Source organism: Agelaius phoeniceus, chromosome 5, assembly GCF_051311805.1.
Source record: "Agelaius phoeniceus isolate bAgePho1 chromosome 5, bAgePho1.hap1, whole genome shotgun sequence".
Classification (NCBI taxonomy): Eukaryota; Metazoa; Chordata; class Aves; order Passeriformes; family Icteridae; genus Agelaius; species Agelaius phoeniceus.
In genome coordinates, this window is record NC_135269.1 from 47,342,320 (window position 1) to 47,365,484 (window position 23,165).

The window sequence follows — 23,165 nt, forward strand, 5'->3', positions numbered from 1 at the left end:
CATGTAATTAGGATACAGATACACAAAGCATGTCCAGAAAGCTGTCTAGAAAGAAACACTTAGCTATGACTTTTTTTTCTAAGCTAAAGAATAAAACATTAATAAATAAAGGAATGGTTTTCAAATATTTAATAGTCTATGCCAGGTAAAAAACCTCAGCTTATTATTACTTGCTCCATTTCCAGAACCACAGAAGAGCTCAAGCTGCCACCAAGATCAACTGTTTCACAGTCAATTCCCTCTTCTCTTTTTTGTTTTATGGGCTCAAGAGAATTTAAATTTAGCAATACCACATCTACTGCTCTTTGCTCAGCACTTTGCAACACTCACCTGCAGGACCTACAGACTGGCACACAAGATTTCTTTCTGGTTTTCTGAAGTCATTCCCTTCCCAATGGCAAGACCATTGATACATTCTCTTCCCATTTAAATCTCAGCAGCATTTTGTTTTATTCTGCTGTACAGATACTGTGGTATGTCTTGGAGGCCAACTGTACGCAGGAATTCTGAATGACCAACATCTCTCCTCTTTTTACTATTTATTTTCCTCAGGGACTGAAATAGTTTAGTGCCTCATTTCATGACTTGACAATTCAGATAGCCCAACAAAAACTAGACGTTTATGACTAGTAGGAATTTTAGAGTTTCAAACACATTTAAAACAAGTTTCACAGGGGTAAAATCTGTCACAGGAGATTAAGAACTGAAAATTAAGCACCAGAGATCTGCATGTAGACATCAAACACTATTATATGTACAAATCAAACCAAACCCCTGAAAATTAAACTTCAGTTACACTCCTTGCATTTATTCAGCTTAGGTTCAGAAGCATGGAAAAATACTTCACAGGTTTATCTGCAAACAGCTTCAGTATTCGAGAAAAAATAGTTTATTGAAAATACTTCAAAAAAAGGATCACCTAATAAAAAAACACTTCATAAGCTATTTCCTTAGTAAGCTGGAATACTAGGAAGGTATTTCTTTAAGAAAGCAATAAATTATTAATATGCTATAGGACAAATGTTAAATATTGGCAAAAAGTAAAAAACAATTAAGCTTTGCATTATAAATAATTGCAAGTAAAAGCGTGCAATTGTGTGTTTCAAATACATTATTTACCTGCAACACCATTCAATTCGGCCTTCCCCTTCACAAGTTTTTGCCCAGTGATTATCTGCAAGGTTTTTCATTGCCACAGCATATTCACACAGAGTTTCCTCATCCTCACAGTGCTCACGCCAGATCTTATCAAAGTCTCCCACTAAACAAAACAAAACAAAAAAATTGCACATCAGATACAAAGTCTCTCATTATCTCCATGGCAAAATCCCCGTCCAGTTTAAAAGTTACATAATGCACCAAGAGCTTACTTTACCTGCACATAACAAAAACAAATTCTCCTTTCTGTAGTCATAAACACAAAATTCCAAGTTTTGGGGCAGGAAGGGGCTGTTGGGTACTTGAGAAACTAGAAATATCAGTACATGGATTTTGTTCCATTTGTTCTGTGAAATTAAAGTCCCTGGGAAGTTTTGCTTTCAGGTTTCTGTGCATGAGCATTTAACACAAAAAACATTTTAGAAATGAAAGATTTAAAGGTTTCTGTTAGCATTCACATCCATGGCAAGTACTGTAGGTGACATTACGTGAAAAAGCCATGAAAGTTAAACCCACAGTATAGATTTCTTTGGGTATACTGAAAAAGAAATTCATACTCTCATTGATTGCTGTCTAATCTAGCCAGGCCCAGTAAATTAGCATCTAGTACTGAAGAATCAAACCAACTATGATCAGGAAATCTCAGACAAACTCCTCCGCTGATCTCTAGGGACAGATTTATTTCCATGCTCCTCACCTCACTGAAAAGAAGTCTTGCAGGTTAAGTTCTGGCTCTTCAGAGTAATTAAACATTATGTTTTTCCTTCTTTGCTATTAAAGCATCCACTTCTCCTAGCCTGCTTTACATAATGTACTGCTAAACAAAACCAAGATAAACGCTAGTCATGGCTAGCCCCATTTCCTATGCAGCATGCAAACCCTTGGTGTACCTTACTGAAAGGATATTTCTGCCCTAAGAAAGATGCTTTCCTGGTATGATGTTCACTAATTTCTTTTGTGTTTCTTAACCACAAATGTGTGTACATATGTAGAATATATGCCAATCTGCAGAATAAAAAAAAAGTACTAATTTTGAACTTACAAGCTAATACAGCTAAAAATAACTTTTCAAGAACACAGCTATATTTTAAGCTTTAACTTGGACAAACAACACACTTTTCACAACATGGTTCCATCTTGTAGCATCTTTATATGCGAAGGAAATACTTTGAAAGTATATCAGCCATAACCTAATAATAAATGTCTGTTAAAGCCTGAAAGTAGCTTACAGTATGACCTGTCCTCACACCAGTAAGAGATTGCTGTTTCTAACACACTTATGGCAATTCCTTTGATGTATTTTGTTTCAATTAGCAGTAAATCAAGGATTTTTTCCAGTGACAACCTTTTTATTTTTTCCCTCTTGTGCAAAGCAGCAACAATCCTCACCTCATTTGTCCTCTGCTTACAGAAAGACTGGCCCTGACAGACAAGTATAGATGTATACTTAAAAGATTTAAATCAACCATCCAGGTTACTCCCTACTTAAGTTTGGTTTAGGGATGTCACAGCAATTTTCAGAAATAAGCATCTAGTACACTTGTACAATCATCAAAGTGAGTCATGTTTAAAATTAGGTGTTTATACTCCCTAGTCTGAGATGGCATTTGAGATGGAAGGGAGTGGCCGAACTTTAATGTTACCAAAATGGGGAAGCTGTGCAAGAAATTATTCATTCTACTTGCTATTCAACAAGCATATATGAGAAAGTTATTACACTGGACAAAAAAAAAAAAAGTATAATACTGAATGACATCCCTCATTATTTTCCAAATGATCCAAGTTCAGAGAGGTATGCTTTATAAGAAATGGTACTAGCAAGGTCACCAGCCGACCACCAGAGCAGAGAAACACCCAAGTTGCAGGCAAATCCCCACAGGGGGTTCTGCTAAAACCTGTGGGGCTATTTTCCAGAGCTTTCAGGAGAGCCTTCTGTAGAAACAAACACGCAGAACAGGACATACCCTACTGACAAAAGAGAGCAGAATATGGCAGCAGTGACCTACCAGCACAGGGGGCAAAACAAACACGAGTCCTAGCAATCGAAGCACTAGCAAAGACTGAAGTGATTCTCAAAAGCAAATTAATTCCGGTGCAGCTTAGACAAAGTGTTGTAGTTTCTCCAACACAATACTCTGAGTCCTACTGCATGCTCCAGACAGCTGTGAAATGCTTCAATGACTCGCAGTTGCTGGAGACTTGTTTGAGTACGTGGCCGATTGGAAAGGTAAAAAGTAAATCAACGAACACATACTGAAGGAAAATAGCACAAATAAAAAATCTGAAGTTTATTACAGTTCTTTTATTTGAATACTTCATCTGGTCTATCCTGAAGCAATTATTCTATTTTCAAACACCCCTTTTCCTTAAAGCTTAAGAAATAAGAGAGATGGGAAAGAAGAAATATGCAACGACCAGATGTTCTTAACTAGCCTACCCTTAGTAACAGAAAATGCCTTCTAAGATCAAATTCTGCTCTCATAGCAGCTGCTCTGATTTCCTTCTGAACAAATCAGATTTGCACCAGCTCCTGGAAGTCAGCTGAGGGTTAAAAGCATCCACAGATAAGGGGTCTTAAATTGAGACATACAGCAACAGACCCAGAGCTGACGACCAGCACACTGGGATGGGAACTTTGGGTTACAACAGAGCTGCCTATAAGAGTAACAGCTTCTTGGCTCTGAGCTGACAAGAAAATAAAATTGAATTATACAGACCATGAGGAGAGAGATGCAGAACAAAAGTGAAAAATTCATCACAAAGTAATTCTGTCACACATCTTCTATTAAATCAATTCTGTGAGCACTTCTGGTTTATTTTCATTTACTAATACAGAGATACAGAAATTGTCTACATGGGATAGATGCAGTCCTGCTTTTGTATGAGGAGCACTGAAATAGAAGAAGGCAGATAAAACAAGGAGAGGACAAACTTCCACAAGATCAAAACTGACAGAGGGAAGGTAAATATGGAACAACTTCTGGCTGTTCCAAGAATATGAGACAGAAAGAGCTGCTTAAAAGAAAAAAAAAAAAGTTATTTCCTCATAAAATATATAACAAAGCCTAAAGTTCATGAAGTTCATGCGGCTGGGCAAACTACAGGAAGAAAATCCATGACAAACTCCATATTCAAAGACGAGATTTCTAACTCAGGAGCTCCTAGACCACAAAATCACAAAAAGAGAATGGTAAGCAAGCACAGTGATACTCCAGCAGCATTTTTCACTTATTCTTGTCTAAGCATCTGCTGTTTACCCACTGTCAATACTGATTTTGATATGATGCCCATTCCTCTGCTTCTTCATGGATACAAGCTACAAACAACTGCAAATAATGGGTCATCTTAAGGCACTGGCACTGTTGTGCAGGGCTTTTCAAAGGGTCTGGCATCTAATTTCGTTTGAGCAAGTAGCATGGCAGTGTATTGTTTTGCTGTGGTGTTTCCTCCCCCATACTTTAACATAGTGAGCTTTGAGAAGACACAAACAGGCACACCAGATATAGGAACTTGAAATCCATGCTCCAATGATGCTCCAATACTGAGCTGAAGATGCAAACTGTCCTTCCTATCTATATGAGATTATGAGATTTTTGATACCTATTATGAGATTTTGAGATAATGACTACAACCAGTCTTGAAGCATTCAATTTCAAAATGATATCCAGAACACAGAGAAGTGTGCATTAATTTTTTTTATCAGTATATTATAATCCACTGTGCACTAATTTTTCAAGCAATACATTATAATCCAGGTGTAAATATGGCATTAACACTATACTCATTTATTTATGAATCAATAATTTTTTGCTTATGTAACCAAATGGGCAGTAAAATATGCAGGAACGTTTTATGACAAAACTAGTAGTTACTAGAAAAATAAGATACATAAAGTCTTCTATTAAGCAATCTGTAACTGTAAATTAAACAGCAGTTTGTGGCAGGCAAATCTCATAGAATAAAAAGAAAAGAATCTTGGATCTTTGACCACATCCTAAAGTTAAGATTTGATTTTGTGGATTAAACTTTTCATACTCATGACCATACCATAACATAAAGTTGAAGGCACTAAACACTTCTACTCTACGTTTACCAATTACCTTTTACGCAATTTAAAACCTCTTTTGAGTGCTGAACCTTCAGAGATCTTCATGGACCTAAGATCTCCACCAAGGAGCCAGATATGCCACTGTCCTGCTGAAAAGTGTGACTAGCAAAACTAGCTCACAATAGGGAGTTTCACACACCTCTCAAAGCACTATACCCATGCTATTTCAAAAGTAATTAATGCTTGTTCTGTTTTATTCAGAATTACCTAGAAAACAAATAAATATCCTACTCTTCACCTTGAAGGTTAACTATTCCTTTAAAAACAAAAAAGGTCAAAGAATTCTGTCACTGAACAAGTGACTGATAGACTTGTTCTTCCAAACACAGCCTTTACAGTAACAAAAATCCAATACTGCTTACCTAGAACAGATGAATCCTTCTAAGTAATTTCCACCCACGTTAATATTGCCCACAGAACAGCCAAGTCATAATCCTGAACTCAACCACAGATGTATCAGCAGTTGCTGAATACTGTCACACACAGAACAGGTCAGGCATGTAGAAGTTATTTTTAAATGATCCTAATTACAAGATAATTTTAATTGTGGCTAACAGCAATAGAGACCAAATGTTAGCTGTAGCTTTTAACAACCGAAAATATTTTTAAAAGAGAAGAATCATACAAAATTAGTTAGTAAGAACTCCCCTAGGTCTGCATCCATTTACAAGTCCTTATCAGAGGTTCTCAGAACAGCATGAGAAGATCAGGTCTGCCATTCTTGGTGAGCCAAACCTACACCGTAATTCTTCTCTCCAGATAGTCTGCTATTAAGGAAAAAAAATTCAGCTTTCTTCCATCCCATTAAAAAAAATTATTTTAAAAAGTAATTTATTTGTAGAGTGTTAAATTGAACTGTCATTTAATGTATGCTTATAAAATAAACAAAAAAAAATAATTAGGCAGTTTTTCTTCAACTTCTGACAGAACAAATCATGTCAACTGGTATTTTAAGAAAACACAACCTTCTGTAATATAAAAGAAATAGAGCTCAGTTCTGCTAAAGGCAGTATTTTTCAGTTTGGAATGGGTTGAAATCAAAACCAACTGATTTGAATAATTCTGTTTTATCAACCTACACAATAGTTATCACATAGAGTCATAAAAGTACTATCTGCACCTACAAGAAGAGATTTGTAATTACTATTTTCCATAAGTCCACTGGTGCTCTTTGGAAAAATAGCGCACTCATCTCTGACAATCTCAAAACTAACTACAGAATACTTCATCCATCACCAAACAAGACCTAGCATATCAGAAGTTAATTGGCACTGATACTGTGCATTTAAGTCTTCAGGTACAAGTAATGCAGGTTTAGATCTTAAGCAACAACTTCCTCCAAAAAAAGAAATTAAAAAATAGTAATAATAATCTAAAAAAAACTCCTAAAACCCCCAGAAACAAACAAATAAACAAAAAAACCCCAACCTCACCCATCAAAAAATAAAACAAAACAAAACCCTCAAGAAAAAGGGTAATTATTTCCTTCTGGGAAAATAAAATTTTCTCAATTCAAGGCAGCTTTAATTGGAAAAAACACAACAAAAATAAACAAGCAAAAACAACAACAAAAAACAACCCTCCAAAAACCCCCCAAAATGCCCCAACACACCAAAACCCACCCCCAAGTGTTTAAGGGCTTGAAGTCTTCCACATACTGATAGATAACTTAGTAGTGTAGAAAACCAGATTCAATCCACTCTTCAATACCTTCATTCAACAATACACTGCCTTTCTATTTTCTCCTCTACCAGAACTTTGGCTCTGGTAGAAGAGAAAATAACCTCAATATACATAATAACAATAAAAGGCAAAACCAAAACAGACATGTTAGTATTTGCACAATATTAACACTACCTTAATAAAAATTACTAAATTTGCTTCATGGTAAAAAGGAAACATATCCCCACAAGTAACAAGTGCCCATGGTAATGCTGGGTAACTTTACATGACCAGCTTCAAGCCGTAGCAATGCTTAGAAAGATTATTGAGGGGTTTTTTCTGTATGAAAAGAAGTGATCTCATTCTCATCCTCTTAAGATCACCTCTCACTTGCTGGAAACAGTAAACTAGCTTCTAGAACATGCTAAGCAGTAAATGAGGAAAGCAGTCCTACACTGTTCACTAGGCTAAAACTGAAACCAAATTCCTATTAACATCTAACAAAATTTCCTCATTAACACTGTCAATTGAGATTTAGCTGTACTACTAATGTATGGATGCTGCAACAATGATAAGAAAAATTAATTACATGAGGAATATCAGCAAATATTATGAAATTCATAATTTTCATTGTATACAAGATAAACTCACTGAACATCTGTCTTACTAAAAGCATATTCAGCACTCCTTGCAAACAACATTAGGAATTTTTGGCTTCTCTGTTTTCCAATTTTACATGTCTATATACAGAACATGAACTTCAACTTGGACAAAGTTCAAGCAGTCAGAGTTAATATTTTCCTTCTCATGTCTGACTAGTATTTGCTTCACATTTCTCAGGAGTTACCTCAACTATTTTAGAATAAAATATTTTTAAAAAAATCAAGTGCAAGAATCTAACTTTCTCTATCTCAGTATCAATGCTCCTCCCTTCAACTTACATGGCAAGGATTTATTTGACCAAATGTGGATTTCTACATCTGGCCTCTCGGGTAAACTTCCTATCCATCTGTTTCCATGAAACAGACTCTGAGGCCCAAATTGACATTTCAGCATCTACTGGAGGTCAGCTTAGATCACTCTGAAGAATAATTTGTGTCTCTGATCTGCTATAAATCTCTGATGGCCATCACAGAAACAGCATGTATTGTGACAGTTTAAGCAATTACTGCCCCCAGGTGTTGGATCTACTCTTCTGGAAACTTCATTCCTCTCCTCTTTCCCAAACCTGACTTTCTGGGATGGACTATGTGCTGTACCTTAACACAGCCAACACAGGCATGAACATGTCAACAGAAGCTACTGATTTTGGTAATTTTTGCAAATGCAGGAGCTAAACTTATGCTGATGCATAGGTACAGATTTCATTATGCTGACCCTGTAACAGGAACACCATCTTCCCTGCCAGGGCAGCAAAGGAGCAGGGAAGGTGTCATAGACCTGTTTGTTCAGTGAGTGCAAGCCCATGCTGTAGCCAGTACATTTTCAAATTTACATGCTAGTAAATGATAGTACTAATTAAATCCCCAAAAATGTAAATCTTATGTGATTTCTAATGCAATCCTTGTTGCAAAACTGTGGCGTGCAAACTGTAAGGCCAATCATACCTCAATGCTCATGTCATAAACTAGAATCAGTTTTCATTTTAATTAAATAAAATTTAGTTTCTATTGCTGGAAAATTCAACAGTTATTATTACAAAAATCTTCCTCTTCCAAGAAATTATTGCAAGTGGTAAAACACAAATTAATACCTCGAAAACTTCAGTTTATTTCTACTGTAAATCAGTAATATTTAACAAAAAGGAGTAACAACTGTTAACTTATCGTGTAGAGTTCAATGACAAAGTTTTTCCTGTCCTGTGAAAAATGACACCATTTCAAAATGTTTCCTGTTTCACATTAGGAAGAACTGAAGCTCTCACACGGTTTTTCATTAAAAACATGAGATGAAGAGACCATTAGACAACTGAGTTCAGAACAACCCTTCTGTCTAAATGTCTGAACCACTTACCTACTTGGGTTACTTATTATCATCAAGCAGGGTCCTGTAAATTTTCCCTGATTTTCTGAAAAAACCTTTTAAAAAGTTCCTTTTCTTTGATGTTTCAACAAATATTTCTTTTAAGGAATCAAACTGCCATCGAGAAATGTTTTTGTCAGCTTCTGTGATGTGGTAACTAGTAACAGGACAAACAACATTTCTGTGTGATTCTGTAAGCCTCAGCATCCTTAGCAGGCATATGTTAGGAGAAATGAACTGTTTTAGTGAACACACAGGAAAACATTTCATGAAATACCTTTACAGATACCTCAGCAATTTTTTTCACTTGTACTTATTACAGAATTTTAAGGGCAAAGTAGTCTTGTAAATCATCTTTCAGACTATACACAACCATCTATAACTGAGGCTCGTGCTACAGAGAAAACGTTTACTTGATAAATACATGTCTGCATGACTACAAAGGCAATAAACAACTGAGAGAAATACAGGATGCCTCTGTATCAGGGGAAGGGATTTTTATCCCAGTAAAAATTCAACCTATTTAGTTACTACAAGCAATTGGAAGCGAACAAACATACATCACATAGCAGATGTTCAGCAGATCTTGTGTAGTTCCTTAGGAACCACTAAATCAGCTTTAACAGGTCTAGTCTGTCAGGTCCACACAATCAGCCTGCATGCAGCACATGAAACATTCATGCAACCCATACAACACGCTCCAGCTCATGGCTGCAGGTGCCCAAAGATGCACTGAGGAAAGCTCTGTGAAACTCAGGGTCACCTGTGGTACCAAGCAACAGAACCAACAGGAAGCAACTAAATCAAACATTGTTTTTGCCCCATCTCCATGTAGTAACAGAAATTCAAACATTATGGAAAATCCTAATTTCTATACTTTCTAAATGCTTGTGTCAAGCATCCAGAACCACTGTGAAATTTCTGGTAAGTGAATAACTCACTACTTGAGAGCAGTTTCAGCTTTTGGATTTTACTGTGGTGTGTAAAATAATAAAGATTAAATGACTCTGTTTGAATAGGAATCAGGAATACAACTAAAAAATCCCATGAGCTTTCTACTAGTGAGAGAGACTCCTAAGTGACCATGTTACATCTCAGAGCTGTTCTCACTTAATGTTTTCTTTATTATGAGAAAGTTTATAGGCTAACCTCAGGAATGACGCTTATTTTTAGGAACTACTATGTAAGTACTGTTTGTCTATCACTACCTATTAAGAAGAAACAACTTCTTAATGGTTTGCTGATTTAGTTGGCACATTCACTCAGTGTGGACAAGAACCAACCACTTTAATTTAAAACCTACACTCATTTGCTAAACTTCATTGAATAATTTCAAAATATCACATAGAATACTACTGCAGAACTCACAGTAGAAAAAAAAAAGCAGCCTACAATTTCAAAAAACCAAATCTGCCATAGCATTTATGATGACATGATTCCCTTTATTTTCTTATTAACAACAGAGAGGGGAAGGGAAAGGAAGGGGAAGAAAAGGAAATAAAGATGAATAAAAAGGAGAAAAAAATTGAAATATTCCCACTATAAGTCATACTGGGAATATTCAAACAATAGAAAAGATAAGTACTAGTCACACAGCAAAAAACCTAAAATTGTTGAAGAAAACAAAAAAATGCACTTCAGTGCAAACTTAAAAGCATTTCAGCTGCATCATTTAAAAGATGGTAAGCGCTTGTCATGAATGGCATGGGCTATGGTATGACATGAGGCACAGTACAGAACTGCATATAAAATCCATGCACCATACTTACAAGTATAATGATTCAGTAAGTGCAGAAATTAAAAAAATAGCCAAGGTTCAGCTTTGATTAATCTCCAGTTTTTCGCCAGGAAAAAAAATCAAAATCAAACCCTTTACAAGACATGATGACTAAACTTTATTCTAGTAATTCCCTAGTAACTGCAAAAAATTTGCTGCAACGCTTCCCTAGTTAAGAAATATTGCTCTTGCACTTCTAACAAGTATGCAACTTCTTCAAAAACATGTTGGCTTGCAATTTTGGAGCATATTGTCACTTTTTTACTGGTTCATCTTCAAAAAAGAAGGGAACCATTGCAGAAGATGAAATGAAATTTTAACAATGGTGCAGTTATAAGCAACTCAATACTGGCTTGCCTGTTACAACTGCCCATTAAAACACAAACCTTGATACTGTCAGCAAGGCAAACGAATTAGCAAAGAAATCAGCTTATTAAAATCAAGTCCACATAAAATCTATCAACACACATCTCAGTGTATCAAGGATGCATCTACTTCCTTTCAACACTTCTCATAGAAGACAGTAACTTAGGATCATATTACAATACAAAGGGCTTTCTTAGACTTATCTACCCTGTACAAAATAATCATATAGCTTTCAGGATAATGAACATGATTTTTCATCTACCAACAAAATTAATATGGGATTCTACTTTGCTTCTACAGATAAAGCACTGAAGTCCATGCAACAGCAATTCTAGTAGTTTGCTTATTCAGACAAAATGGAAACTAGCTTCAGAGAACTCCAGTAAAACATGAGAAGACAGAGTAGAAAAAGAAAATAGAAAAAAAGACAATAAAAGATTGTGGAATAATGCAGAATTATGTTTCTGTCTCACATGCAGGTGAGAACACTGAATTGTGGAGTCAAGAGGCTTTCCCTGCGTAAAAAGCTGTAAAAACATAAGCAAGGATGAAGGGATTTTGCTCTTTGCTTTTCTATACTCAAGCCATAATTCAAATTGTACAGCAAAATTACAGATGACTTATTGATTTTTTATTTCTATTTAACAAACTTTCAACTTTAATTTTGTCAGGATAACATACCTGCCAGTCAGCATCACCAAGTATTACAAAAAAAAAATTCAAGAAAACACCTTTCAGAGATCAAGCATGTCCTGGTATTACAATTTCTGAATGACATTAAAGGCATTTAAGAAGGAGATTCTCAAATCTGCCTTTGGAAACAAAGGCAGATGTAGGTAGAAAAGACTCCAAAACTAAAATTCTCAAGCTGAAAGAACCTAACATAGGAAGTACTACTAGCTACTAAGCACTAGTAACTTGTAAGGACCACCTGCTATTGGATGAGTGGGTAATGGGTAGAGCATTTCTTGTTGCACAGATGTGATGAATTGTTTGGTTTTAACTCAATGAAATGGTTTTAACTCTCAATGAAATGACATATCATGTTGCTACTTTGGAGTGACTAGAAAAATCATTGTAAAGTTTTCCTTAACACATGATTTACAAGCCATAGAAAGTAAATGAAAATGCTGTTGGCTCTTTCACTTAACCAGCTGCACACAATTTAAACTTGAGCACAAACTTGCTTTTTGCTAAGAAACAGACTTACAAAAACTTTCTCCTTATTTAGGCTCTCATCTTAAAAAAAAAAAAAAATCAGTTGCTACAGAGATTGCTCACTTTAAAAAAAAAAGTTAACAAAGCCAATCCTTGTCTATCTTAATCTACAGGCGCTCTGAAATAACACAGAAACATGTACTGCTAAAAGCTGGACTACTTTGCCAGAATTGGAATGTTTAAATATACTATGTTAATTCTCCCAACATTTGAGTGAAGGGAGATCCTCCCTTAAGTCCTGCCTCACTAAGGCCAAAATAAACAGCGAGTTTTGATCAGTATCTAGATAGGTCGGTTTTTGTGCCCAAATCGCATGAACTGGCTCCAGGGGAGATTTTGGGAGTCCAGAAGGCAGTATGACCTTGTTTCTTTCACAGAAGTGTCATATGCAAACACAGAGGAGAGGCAAGAACTTGTGCCTACAAGAGGAAGAGCTCCCATTTCATGTGTGCGTTCTTCTGGAGGTGAGCTGCAGGCTCACTAGAAGAATGGATGGGTGAATTTTCTGTGACCTGTGCTAGCACTTCAGGGAGGTTTTAAAGCATTCCAATACCACCCATAAAAACCTTGCATAAGGGCATTTATACTGACGACAAAGTAGATTTTTCAAAGACTACGAGTAATTACAACAGCTTTACCCCAACCCCTTCAGTTAGTGCTCCTGCCTCAACTACTGCGCTACGACTGAAAGACAGGAGGCACAAATAATCCACAAAGACCTGTGCCTTCCCAGATCACCATTCAATCTCTTTTGGCATTCATCATCTACTGTTCTCACGCTTGCAGATCCTCAGTTTGGAAAGCACTGCTGTACGGCCGGGAAGCTCCCTTCTCGGCCAGGAAGGGGGCTCCGCTGCCACCAGCCCCAGGAAAGAGGCACAACCCCGGCAGACCCGACCGGCTGCCTTCGGCGGGGCTGCGGGCAGCCCACGGCAGCGGCGACCCCGCTCTCCCGGGAGGAGCCTGAAACGAGCGCGGGGCCGCTGCCGGCCGCCCTCCCCCGACACCGGCCCGGTCCGCCCGCGGGGGACACCCCGATCCCCGGCCGGCGGGGGCAGCGGGGCGGCCCGGCCGGGGCGGCCCCCTCCCCCGCGTTACCTTCCCGGTACTTCTTGCGCAGCCGCCGGTGAACGCTCTTCACCACCCCCGACAGCTTCTCCTGCTCCAGCTTCCGCTCCTGCTCCGGGGGTGGCGGCGGGGCGGCGGCGGCCCCGCCGGGCCGGGGCCGGGGCTGCGGAGCGGCCTCCATGGTGTTCCCGCTGCTCGCCGCGCACCGCCCGGCCCAGGGGGAGGCGCGCACCGGGCCGGGGCTGCGCCGGGCGGGCATGCGCGCGCCGCCCCCGCCGCGCGGGCCGCCGGGACATGGAGTCCGCGCGCGCGCCCGCCGCCCCGTGGCCGCGCCCCGCGCTCCCGTCTGCGCTCGCACCGCGCCGGCTGCGGCCCGGGCTGTGTGAGGGAATATTGCCGACAGAGCTTCCCGTCCGCACGTCTGGAGAGGGGCACTCCGCCGTGCCGAGCAAAACAGGGAGGCGGAAAACACAGCGAGTGTCCGGGGCAGTGCGGCTTCCCCTGCAGCTGTGTGCATCACCCCGGCTGACGGCCTCCCGAGAGACCCCCGTGAGAGCCGGCCCGAAACCCATTCCCCACCTACCAACGACCTTGCGTGTGAAAAATGCGTATTTTATGATTGGCTTTTCGCAAATATTAAAATGAATATTATATGTGTTGTGTTAGAAAGTAATGCTGTAATCATTATCTTAAGTAGTGTGTTAAATATAGTTTTTGGTTATTAAAAATTGTTAAAATAGAAACTATGCTATGTAAGATACTTTTTTTAAAGAAAGGACTCGCAGCGAGATAGCAGCCACAGGACACCTAAATCTTTCACAGAAAAAGAATTTATTGCTCTCTTATCAGAAGAAACGAACTTCTTCCTGCCTTGAAGGCTCTGTTAGGATTCAGAAGAAGTTGACGATGACCCGACAGAATCCTGTATTTGAATAGAATTTATGCATCATGTATGAAGTGTATGAATATGCAACAGGCTGTTGTTTTAATTTAAGAGTTAATCCTTTGTTAACTGGGGTCCTTTTTCAGTCTCCTGCTGCCCAGAAAAAGGTACCCGGACGTCCGTAACTCTTTGTCTCTGTTGTCTCATATTGTCCTAATTCAAATTGTCCAAATTATTATTACTCTAATTGTATTACTATTTTTATGACCATTTTCTTACTATTAAACTTTAAAAAATTTAGAAACACGTGATTGGTGTTTTTCACATTGTGGAAAAAACCTGAATTCAGAACATACTCGAGCAAATCTGGGCGGCTTGCTGGCCGTAGTGTGGGCGCGGACGCTTGAAGAACACAAGTTTTGTTCAGCTTTTTTCTGTGTTCATGGAGCTGCTGGGCCCTTTCTCTTTGCAGCCCAGGTTCTGGCACGCATTTGGGTGGAAAGGCACTGCAGGAGCAGGGGCAGCACCTGCAGCCAGCAGAACTGCCCCTCACAGCGGGCACCTCTGGCTGCTGCTCTCTGTGCCCGGCCGCTGCCTCTCCCCAAACCCAAAGCACTTCAGTTCTCTCTGTTAGTAACTGTTGGAAATAGATAGACAAAACCAGTCCTTACGAGATCATGGCAGGGAAATATGACATGAAGCTGCTTGTTTGACATGGCCAGAAGCCGCTAATTGTCTTCTTTGAAGGTGTTAAAAAGCATGAAGGGGGAAGTTGTGGCTACAATAAATCTGTGACAAATCTGACAGTAGGCAGGGTTGAGATTTCATCCTGACGAGGAGTCTGTGGCACACGACTTTGTGCAGTGGGATGGATAACAGGTTCTTATCAGCACCATGATGGTCCTGCCAGAAAAAAAATTACAGCCAATCGCAGAACACAGTGGTTTTCTGCATTTCTGATAAAATTCTTTTGAAGGTGCAATTATCAAGGCAAAACTCTAATGTCCAAAGAGAAGGTTTTCATTGTTACTGACTGCAAATTCACCCCTTGTTCACTCACTCTGAGTGAGGTACACAAATACTGATTTCACTCATCACCTTGAAGTGCCCATGTAATGCTCAAAGGTCCAACTTCTTCTGTGCTGATATTTTTCAGAGAGTGTTTAAACAACTTCATTTTATTTTGGATCTTTCATCACTATGTGTTATGTATTTCATTGTAAGAGTATTTCCATTTTGTTTTGTCAGGTGGGGTTTTTTTCTTCAAAATACAGGAGAATTTAAATTTTTGCTACTAACATCAGCAATAAGAAATAAAAAATCAATGTAGTGACTGAGTTTTTCCTTTAATTACATTTTCCTTGCTAAGTTTTGAAACTGAAATAAGTGATCATGTGTTAATGAAAAAAACATACCACTGTATATTAATTTTACTTTGACTTTGAAAATATCCAAGAGTCATTTTCTAGTGTGGATTATTGAATTCCGTACCAGACTAGTTCAGGAAGTTAAATCTGAATCAGAAATAAAACTTTATGCTGGGGTTAATTATATCTTTCTGAAATATTTTTATTTCTAGTTTTATATGCAAGTCCACCTAAGAAGGATTAAGATGGTGTAAAAAGAGATTACATTGATAATTACTGGGACAGGGAGCCTACATTGTGGTTAATGTTCTTTACATTTTTCCATTGTATAGGATTTGGGGAAGCACAGGCTGAGGAGGAAAAGCATGAGCCAGTGTTCTGTGTGTGGCATCATACTAGGAGAGCACTGAGGGAGGCATCTTGGAAGAGTAAGAGTATCAGAGTGACAGAAGAGAGATGGAGGCATTTGGAGGATGCCTGAAAAATACTGCTTTGGCATCAACACCCCCAGTCATGAGCCTCCAGACTTGGAGTGTAGATTACACAGTCAAAATATGAGTGTGTGTGTTTGTGTGATTTGGAGAACGGAAAATCTACTTGTAGAATTGGAAAACTGGAGTGAAATTATGCTTATGGAAATATACTCTCTCAGAATAATAAGTTATTATTTGAATTATGTTATCACTGTTGTTTTTCAGTTCTCAGGGTTTCTTTCTAAAACTAGCAAAGTGGGTTTAAATACAAACTAGTTTTAATTTATCACAATGAAGTAACACAGATGTATTTATCAGATGTCAAGTCTTTCCAGCCATGACAATTAAAGAATATTTGATGAAGAGACATTACAGTCACAAGACACACACACATTTTCCCTGGAATATGTGATGGGAATTGGTCCCAGTGACGGGTTTCATACAAAATGATTGAAGGAGGTGTTTCCCCAGAGTGCTGCATGGAGATATTGGTGGGGAAAGGAGTGGGCAATTAAAGCAGGACTGGTTCTCTAAGGCCTGATGGAACTGATGTCCCAGTGCTCTGTCAGGGTGGAGAAAAAAACATGTGTGATCTATACATTTCTTGAACACATTACAGGAAGACTCAAGGAACAAATTAAGATGAACATAAATGTATTTGTCCCTGAGGCACAAGAATAGAATGAGCAAGAAGGATGCATGCATTACTCCAAGGGGATAAAAGCAATAAACTACTCATGTCCTGATAGAGGTGATGGAGTTTCACTCTCTGGGAATGAATGGTTTTGAGCAGCTGGACTTACTACCTTGAATGTAGAAAATGGATTAAAGATCCTCTATGTGCTAGTTACTTTCTAAATAAATTAATTAATTTTAAAAGCCAATTTAGGGAAAACTAGTTTCTTTTGACATTTCTGAAATATTTTAATGCCCATCACTTTTCATGAATAACATTGGAATCAAAAGTCTTGGTTCAAAGATTAGGAGAAGGAATAATGAAAGCACTTTCCAGTACTTGTGTGGCTGGAATATTCACAGAGGATGTGGGAAAACCAGTTCACATCTCTGCTCTGCCCACAGGGATCTGAACCCACATCTTCACCATGAGATTATATGAAATGGAAGTGCTCTCCCTTCCTGAGGGAAGGGTGAAAGTAGCCTATATTTTCAGTCTTTCTCCCAGTGAAATTGAGGAGGAAAAGTAACATGGAAACTTTATGAGCTGTGAATCAGCAATGCTTTGCTTCCATCTTTTTAAGTGGCAGTTTTGACAATCAAGTCTTCTCAGCCTCTTCTGTCCAGTTTGATGACATCATCATAAGAGTCTCTAATGCAATGTAATCTGCAAAAATATTACTGAAAGCATGTAGTTGTTTTAATGGAACACTGAAACACGGTGTGATTAAAAAGGAATAAAATGTTCTTTGTTAGATGTGGAAATGGTTTTGCTATATGTATCTGAATGGCAGGCAGGCAGCAGTAGAATGTTTGGGTTGAAATTAAGATTTTCTTCTTCATTAACTGTGGAGTCTTATAAGCCATGAAAATAACATAATTTGGTTTAAAAAATGGGAGTCCCATCCCTGAATTTGCACTGCTGTGGTTATTTAGAGTTGGTCCATTATTGCATTCTCCAGACTACCCACTGCAGTAATTTAGTAATTAAAGTTACATAGTAATTAAAACTGCTACCCCATAACAATAATTTTATAACTACAGATCTTGGATTCCATTTCTGGAGACTGACACCTTTAAAAGTAAGTACACACCAGTATTCCCTTTACTTAGTACCCTGTGTATTTTACTGGAAAAAAATAGGTGTGATATTGACTTTGGTTTGCATGTGAAGTCCCAATATTTACATAAATAAACATTTTGCTTTGGAAAGCAGAGGATTTTTTTACTGCAGGACAAATTAAAGTTGCTCCTCAAGTGGGTAGAGACACCCAGCTTGTAGAAGGGTTAAAATACTTCCCAAATAGGGGCTCATTCTGGAATTTAATTAAGTATCTTTAAGATCATGAGAATTAGATACTGATAAAAGATTTTATTGATTGCAATTGTGTCTTTTACTTGCTAGCTTGTGTTGCAAAATGACAGGAATAGTTTTAACAGCAGCCAGCATTTCTGATAAAGAGTACATTCTCTATCTCCATTCTGGCCAGCAGATACTGTCTGTCTTTGTCCATGGAAAGGAGCTGTTTCTTTTGACACAGGAGGGAAAAGTTATGAATTTGTAAGTCTCTTCAGACTATTACTTGTGTAATTGTAAAGTGGGAGTTAAATTTCAGGGAACTACTGAAATGTTTACTGGAAAGCAGCAAAGCACTTTGTACCTAATTTTTCCTGGATGTTATGTGCATGAGTAGAAAGTAAAACAAGCCTTTAATGCTGAGAACAGACAATGCACTTTTTGATAATTGTTGTATTCATTGCAACTTCTTTCAACATGAGCATCACAAACATACTTAATACTCTAGTAACAAAGATGATTAATAATGATGATAATTTTTAAAAAATCAATCCTAAATTCCCTTAAAAATCTGTTCGTTTTTTAAAATGGATTTTTGTCTGAGCACATTCCTGTGTTATTTGGAATGTATGAATTATCCAATAACCAGAGCCAATATCATGATAGCTTTAACAAAGAATACTAGCCACTCTATCTAGATCGAGTTTCTTAGCTGGTTTCTTGCTGCCATGAAGGATTAACTCATAAAATCACTTTGATTTAGCAAGAGATGTCAAAACATCCAGCAGGTCTAACTGGTTTTCTTCTAGTGTCATTCAAGATAGTATGTGTTTTTAGCACGGGTTCATGTTTCTGTCAGCTGCTGTCTATAAATTTGCAGTATAATCAATTCAGACACAGTAACTTTAAGAAAGTTTGGTACTAGTACAAAAACTTTTATGTTCAATTATTTGTGTATCTGCAAGACCTAATAGTCTTAAAGACTAAGACTAGATAGTCTAAAGTCAATTTTTGGGATTAAAATTCCAGCCTTCCTGTATGGGTCAGGTGTGTACAATTTCAGTACCTCTCAACAGCAATACAGCTGTACAGTAGGTCATTTTCAACTTGGGAAATACTGCAGTTTCCTGTAATCTTGTACTGCAGGTCTGATAGCCTGACTCATAAACTAAGGTCACCTCAAAGTCTGATTGGAGTAGTGTATGCTAAAAAATTGCCCAGGGAAAGGCTAAGGTTCATGTGAATTTTTGAGTTAGGAAAATAACTAAATTTGTGAGGAATAATCTATTTCTGTGATGCTGTGTATAGATCAGGGTATGCTCTGTCATTTCACTTTTCTCCTTCTTTCCCCTCCTAAGTCCTCGGAGGGCATGGGAGAAGATATTTTAGTATCTTTAGATATGACCTATAAAAGAAATACATCTCTAGAATGAATAAAGTGTTCTTGTCTGTTCCAATGATTGCCCAACTCGTTTTAATCTCTCCTGCCTCTTGAATGCTGTCATGTGGCTTATTTGGGACTCTACTGAAGTTGAAGTCAATTTTCTGCTAAGCAGATGAGAGAGCAACAACAAAGTCTATTCATACAACATCAAACAGAGCTTTATCTTCAGGACAGCATATTGCAGGCAGTATGATACACTTCAGGAAGAGCGAGGAATGCCAAAGCTCTAGCTTGTCCTGCACACATGGTATTTGGTTTGTGCACAGATCATGTGCTAGGCTTAGTTAAGTCTGGCCTCAGTGACAGAAGTATCTAAGATGTTATCAATAAAATTTAAAGGTCTAGTATTCTCTTCATCATTTTGAAGGAGTATAAAGAATGTTGGTAGGAAAAATGAAGTCATTAATATTAACGCTGCTTCAGAAATTTTGACTGGAAGTATACATAGGGTTTGCAGTAATTTTCCCATATGAGCACCACAGATAAATATTATCTGTTTGAAGTATGGTTTCTTTTTATTTCTCCAGAACATCTAATAAAACGACTGTGACACAAATAGCATGAAGTGAGCATCCTCCACACTAGATTTTGTCAAAAATTTATCTCCATTACTATGGCTTAAGAATGATCTGATAGCAGCTGCCCTGAGGTATGAATTATACTACAAACTGTAGAAGAAGAAGGCAGTTCTGAAATGCTTATTTAAAGCTAGGTAGAGTAGTGATAAAATTAAATAACCATTTCAATTTATTGAGGATACACTGATAGACTGTTACATTTAAAAAGATAGGAAATAGAACAGAAAGGTACTGTAGCAGTTACTGAAGACATAGATTTCTTACTGATGTTCAGATTTTAGTCAACACTTAAAGTCTCAGATTTCTGGCTGATAAAGTTGTCTATATCCTCTCTCTATGTGTAAAGGTGTTCCTGGACATTACCCATCTTATTAATGCCTAGAAAAACTTTAGATGGAAAATACCTCTTATTTCATCAAATCCAACTATTAACCCAGCACTTCCAAGTCCACCACCTAGTGATGTCTCTAAGCACCACATCTACATATTTTTTTCAGCTCTTCCAGGGGCAGTACCTCTTGATTTCTTCAGAGTTGTGGTTATCTAGTGAATCCCTTGTCTTTACAGAAAATATGTTCTGCTTTTCAAAAGAGGCTAAATTTTGCTGGGGATTCAGTATTGAAGTCCTCACATTTGCTGCTTCACATGTTGCTTGAAACACATTACATGTAATACTCCTTGTCAGAAACGGTTCCAAAACAGTGCAAAGGCTCCCTGTAATGACTTCATTACAGGGAGATGTTATAAAGAATGCTTGAAAAGTAAAAATGTCTGTTTTGGCTACTCACTTCTCTGCGCTGGTCACCAAGGAGAAGACTTCCTTTTGGAAGCCATTATGACAATATACTACAAAACAGGTACAATTATAACATGGGAGGTAATGTAAGAAGGTTGTAAGAACCAGAGACAGCCCTCCTGCTTGCTGAAACACGACAGGTGGATTTTTGCTGAATGACTCCTTTAAATCCAGGAGAAATGGATGTCAGCTAGCAGGACGTATTCTCAGCAGGAACATAATTTCATATTATAAAGTTAAAGTATTTGCCTCTTTCAGAGCCTAACATGATCAGCAAAATGCAGCCTGTGGCTTATCACACAGCCTGACAGGGACTTGAAGTATTGATGTCCTTGCCTTTTTAGAAGGTAAAATGGTCTCCTGCAGGCTTTTCTACATAAATAGAAACAGTACTTTCTTAGGAGACAGAGAAATCATTCTTTTTTTGAAGCAGCCAAAAAAAGTAATTGTGGCCAATTTTCTGAAATAACTTGTGAGCTTTCAATTTCTGTTTGTACTCATGAAGGTGAATTTTACCAATCATTACCTAAAAGATCCCTGAACCAGAACTAGAAGCATAACCAAAAATCTATTTTAAAAATAATATTGAAGCCAGTCTTTTTATTAACTTCTTTTTCTTTTTTCTTTTTCTTTTTCTTTTTCTTTTTCTTTTTCTTTTTCTTTTTCTTTTTCTTTTCATTCCTGTGTGAACAGGTGGGAGGAAATTTTTTGTTTAAAAATATTGCAGATTGTACATTCCTTTGGTAAAAGGCTACATCCATTTTTTTACCATTCAGACTGAAGTTTAAAGACTAACAGATATATCAGAAGTTCTGTCTGATCTTATGGTTGCTGGGGGGTTGTCCATGTGAGTAATTATTTTTACACAACTAGCTATTTCAAAAGAAGTTGCCTGCATGGGACAAATAGAATGCTGTTGGCCTGTGAAGGCTCATTTATGAAAGAAGCATCTCAAACGAGATGGAATGTGAAAGACACTGGATTTAGTATGGGCACCAGTCATATTTAGATCATGTTTGGCAAGTACTCAAGGCAAATACTTATTTGTGTTTTCGCCTTGTTCTCAGATCCAGCATGAGGCATCCTATGAATCCTTGTTGACAGGTTTTTTTTCAGGCTACCTACAAATATAATTTATTCTATGGTCTTAACATTCCTTAGGATGCCTAGGATTACCTAGGACAAAAATGCATTCTTAGTTATGATTTCTGCCTGAAGTTTTTCCTTAATTTTTGTATGTAATTTGTGGTGGCCCAGCTGTTACTTCACGAATAATGGAGGAGAAACCTCTGAATGAGAGACAGCTGTGAGCAGCAGCCTCTGTAGCCACCCCAGTGTAACCTGCAGGAGACAGAGCGGTGAGAGAAACAAGACAAATGGCTATTGTACTTCAAATTCATACCTGACTTGTTAGTTTTGCAATAGCTGTTTCATATAGATGGTAATGAATGGGACCCTAGCCAATTTTGTTTTGCTGGTAGAAACGTTTGCTTCTGGGGATTGATGGGTCTGCCAACATTAGCAGTTAAGAGCACTACATAAATGTTTCTGTGATGTGAATTGCCCTTGCCTGTGATTCTCCTACACTAGATGATCTTTAAGTTACATTACTTAAGGCCTTTGGAGGACAGGATCTAGTCTACTTTCTGAAGAAGCTTAGCTGGAAATTACAAAGTAGGGATTTTTCTAACACACCCGAAAGGTAATAGGAACATGTAATCTTTGGGCTATTGGGAAGGAATACAGACTTTGATCCTGTTATTATTTTGAATTGTACTCCCACAATTTCCTCTTTTCTCCTGAATAAGAGAAATACCAACACAAGGGTGAGCTTTTAAAGCTCTCAGTTGCTGAGATTTCGTTGCTGGGATTTCCCTTTTTCAATCTGATCTACTTTGTGAGATTTTTGAATCTATGAAGAGAGGAACTTTACAAAATGCCTGTGCTCCTGTTACGGGATAAGAGACTTCCAAAAGACTTGGCTAATCTTCACTGAGTCACATTTCTAATGGAATTTTATATTAAACAAATTATCTTCTAAATTCTCTCCACTCTGGGATACATGCTCAGTGACTATAATACTTGTAGTTCTGATATATCGAGTTACCAGATCATCTGTGAATGTTTCTGAGAATCCTCTTCCTGAAGAAGCTGGCACCTAAATGAAGGTGACAAGCAAATGACTATAGTCTGAGGTCTTCTTTTGCTGCTGAAGATTGCTGAATTCACATGTGCTTGCTGGGTCTTGGAGATGACTGACATTAGCAGCTACC

General features: G+C 38.0%; 1 protein-coding gene across 1 annotated transcript in view; it reads right to left on the reverse strand.

Moving 5' to 3' along the window:
* Positions 1-13,941, reverse strand: part of SAMTOR (S-adenosylmethionine sensor upstream of mTORC1) — a 30,991-nt gene extending 17,050 nt beyond the window's left edge. The window contains exons 1-2 of the mRNA XM_054632312.2: positions 13,410-13,941; positions 1,120-1,261 (exon numbers count right to left, since the gene is read on the reverse strand). Of these exons, the coding sequence (XP_054488287.2) occupies positions 1,120-1,261; positions 13,410-13,896 (629 nt within the window). The 5' untranslated portion in view covers positions 13,897-13,941. The remainder of the gene's footprint in view (positions 1-1,119; positions 1,262-13,409) is intronic.
* Between the last annotated feature and the right edge of the window lie 9,224 nt (positions 13,942-23,165).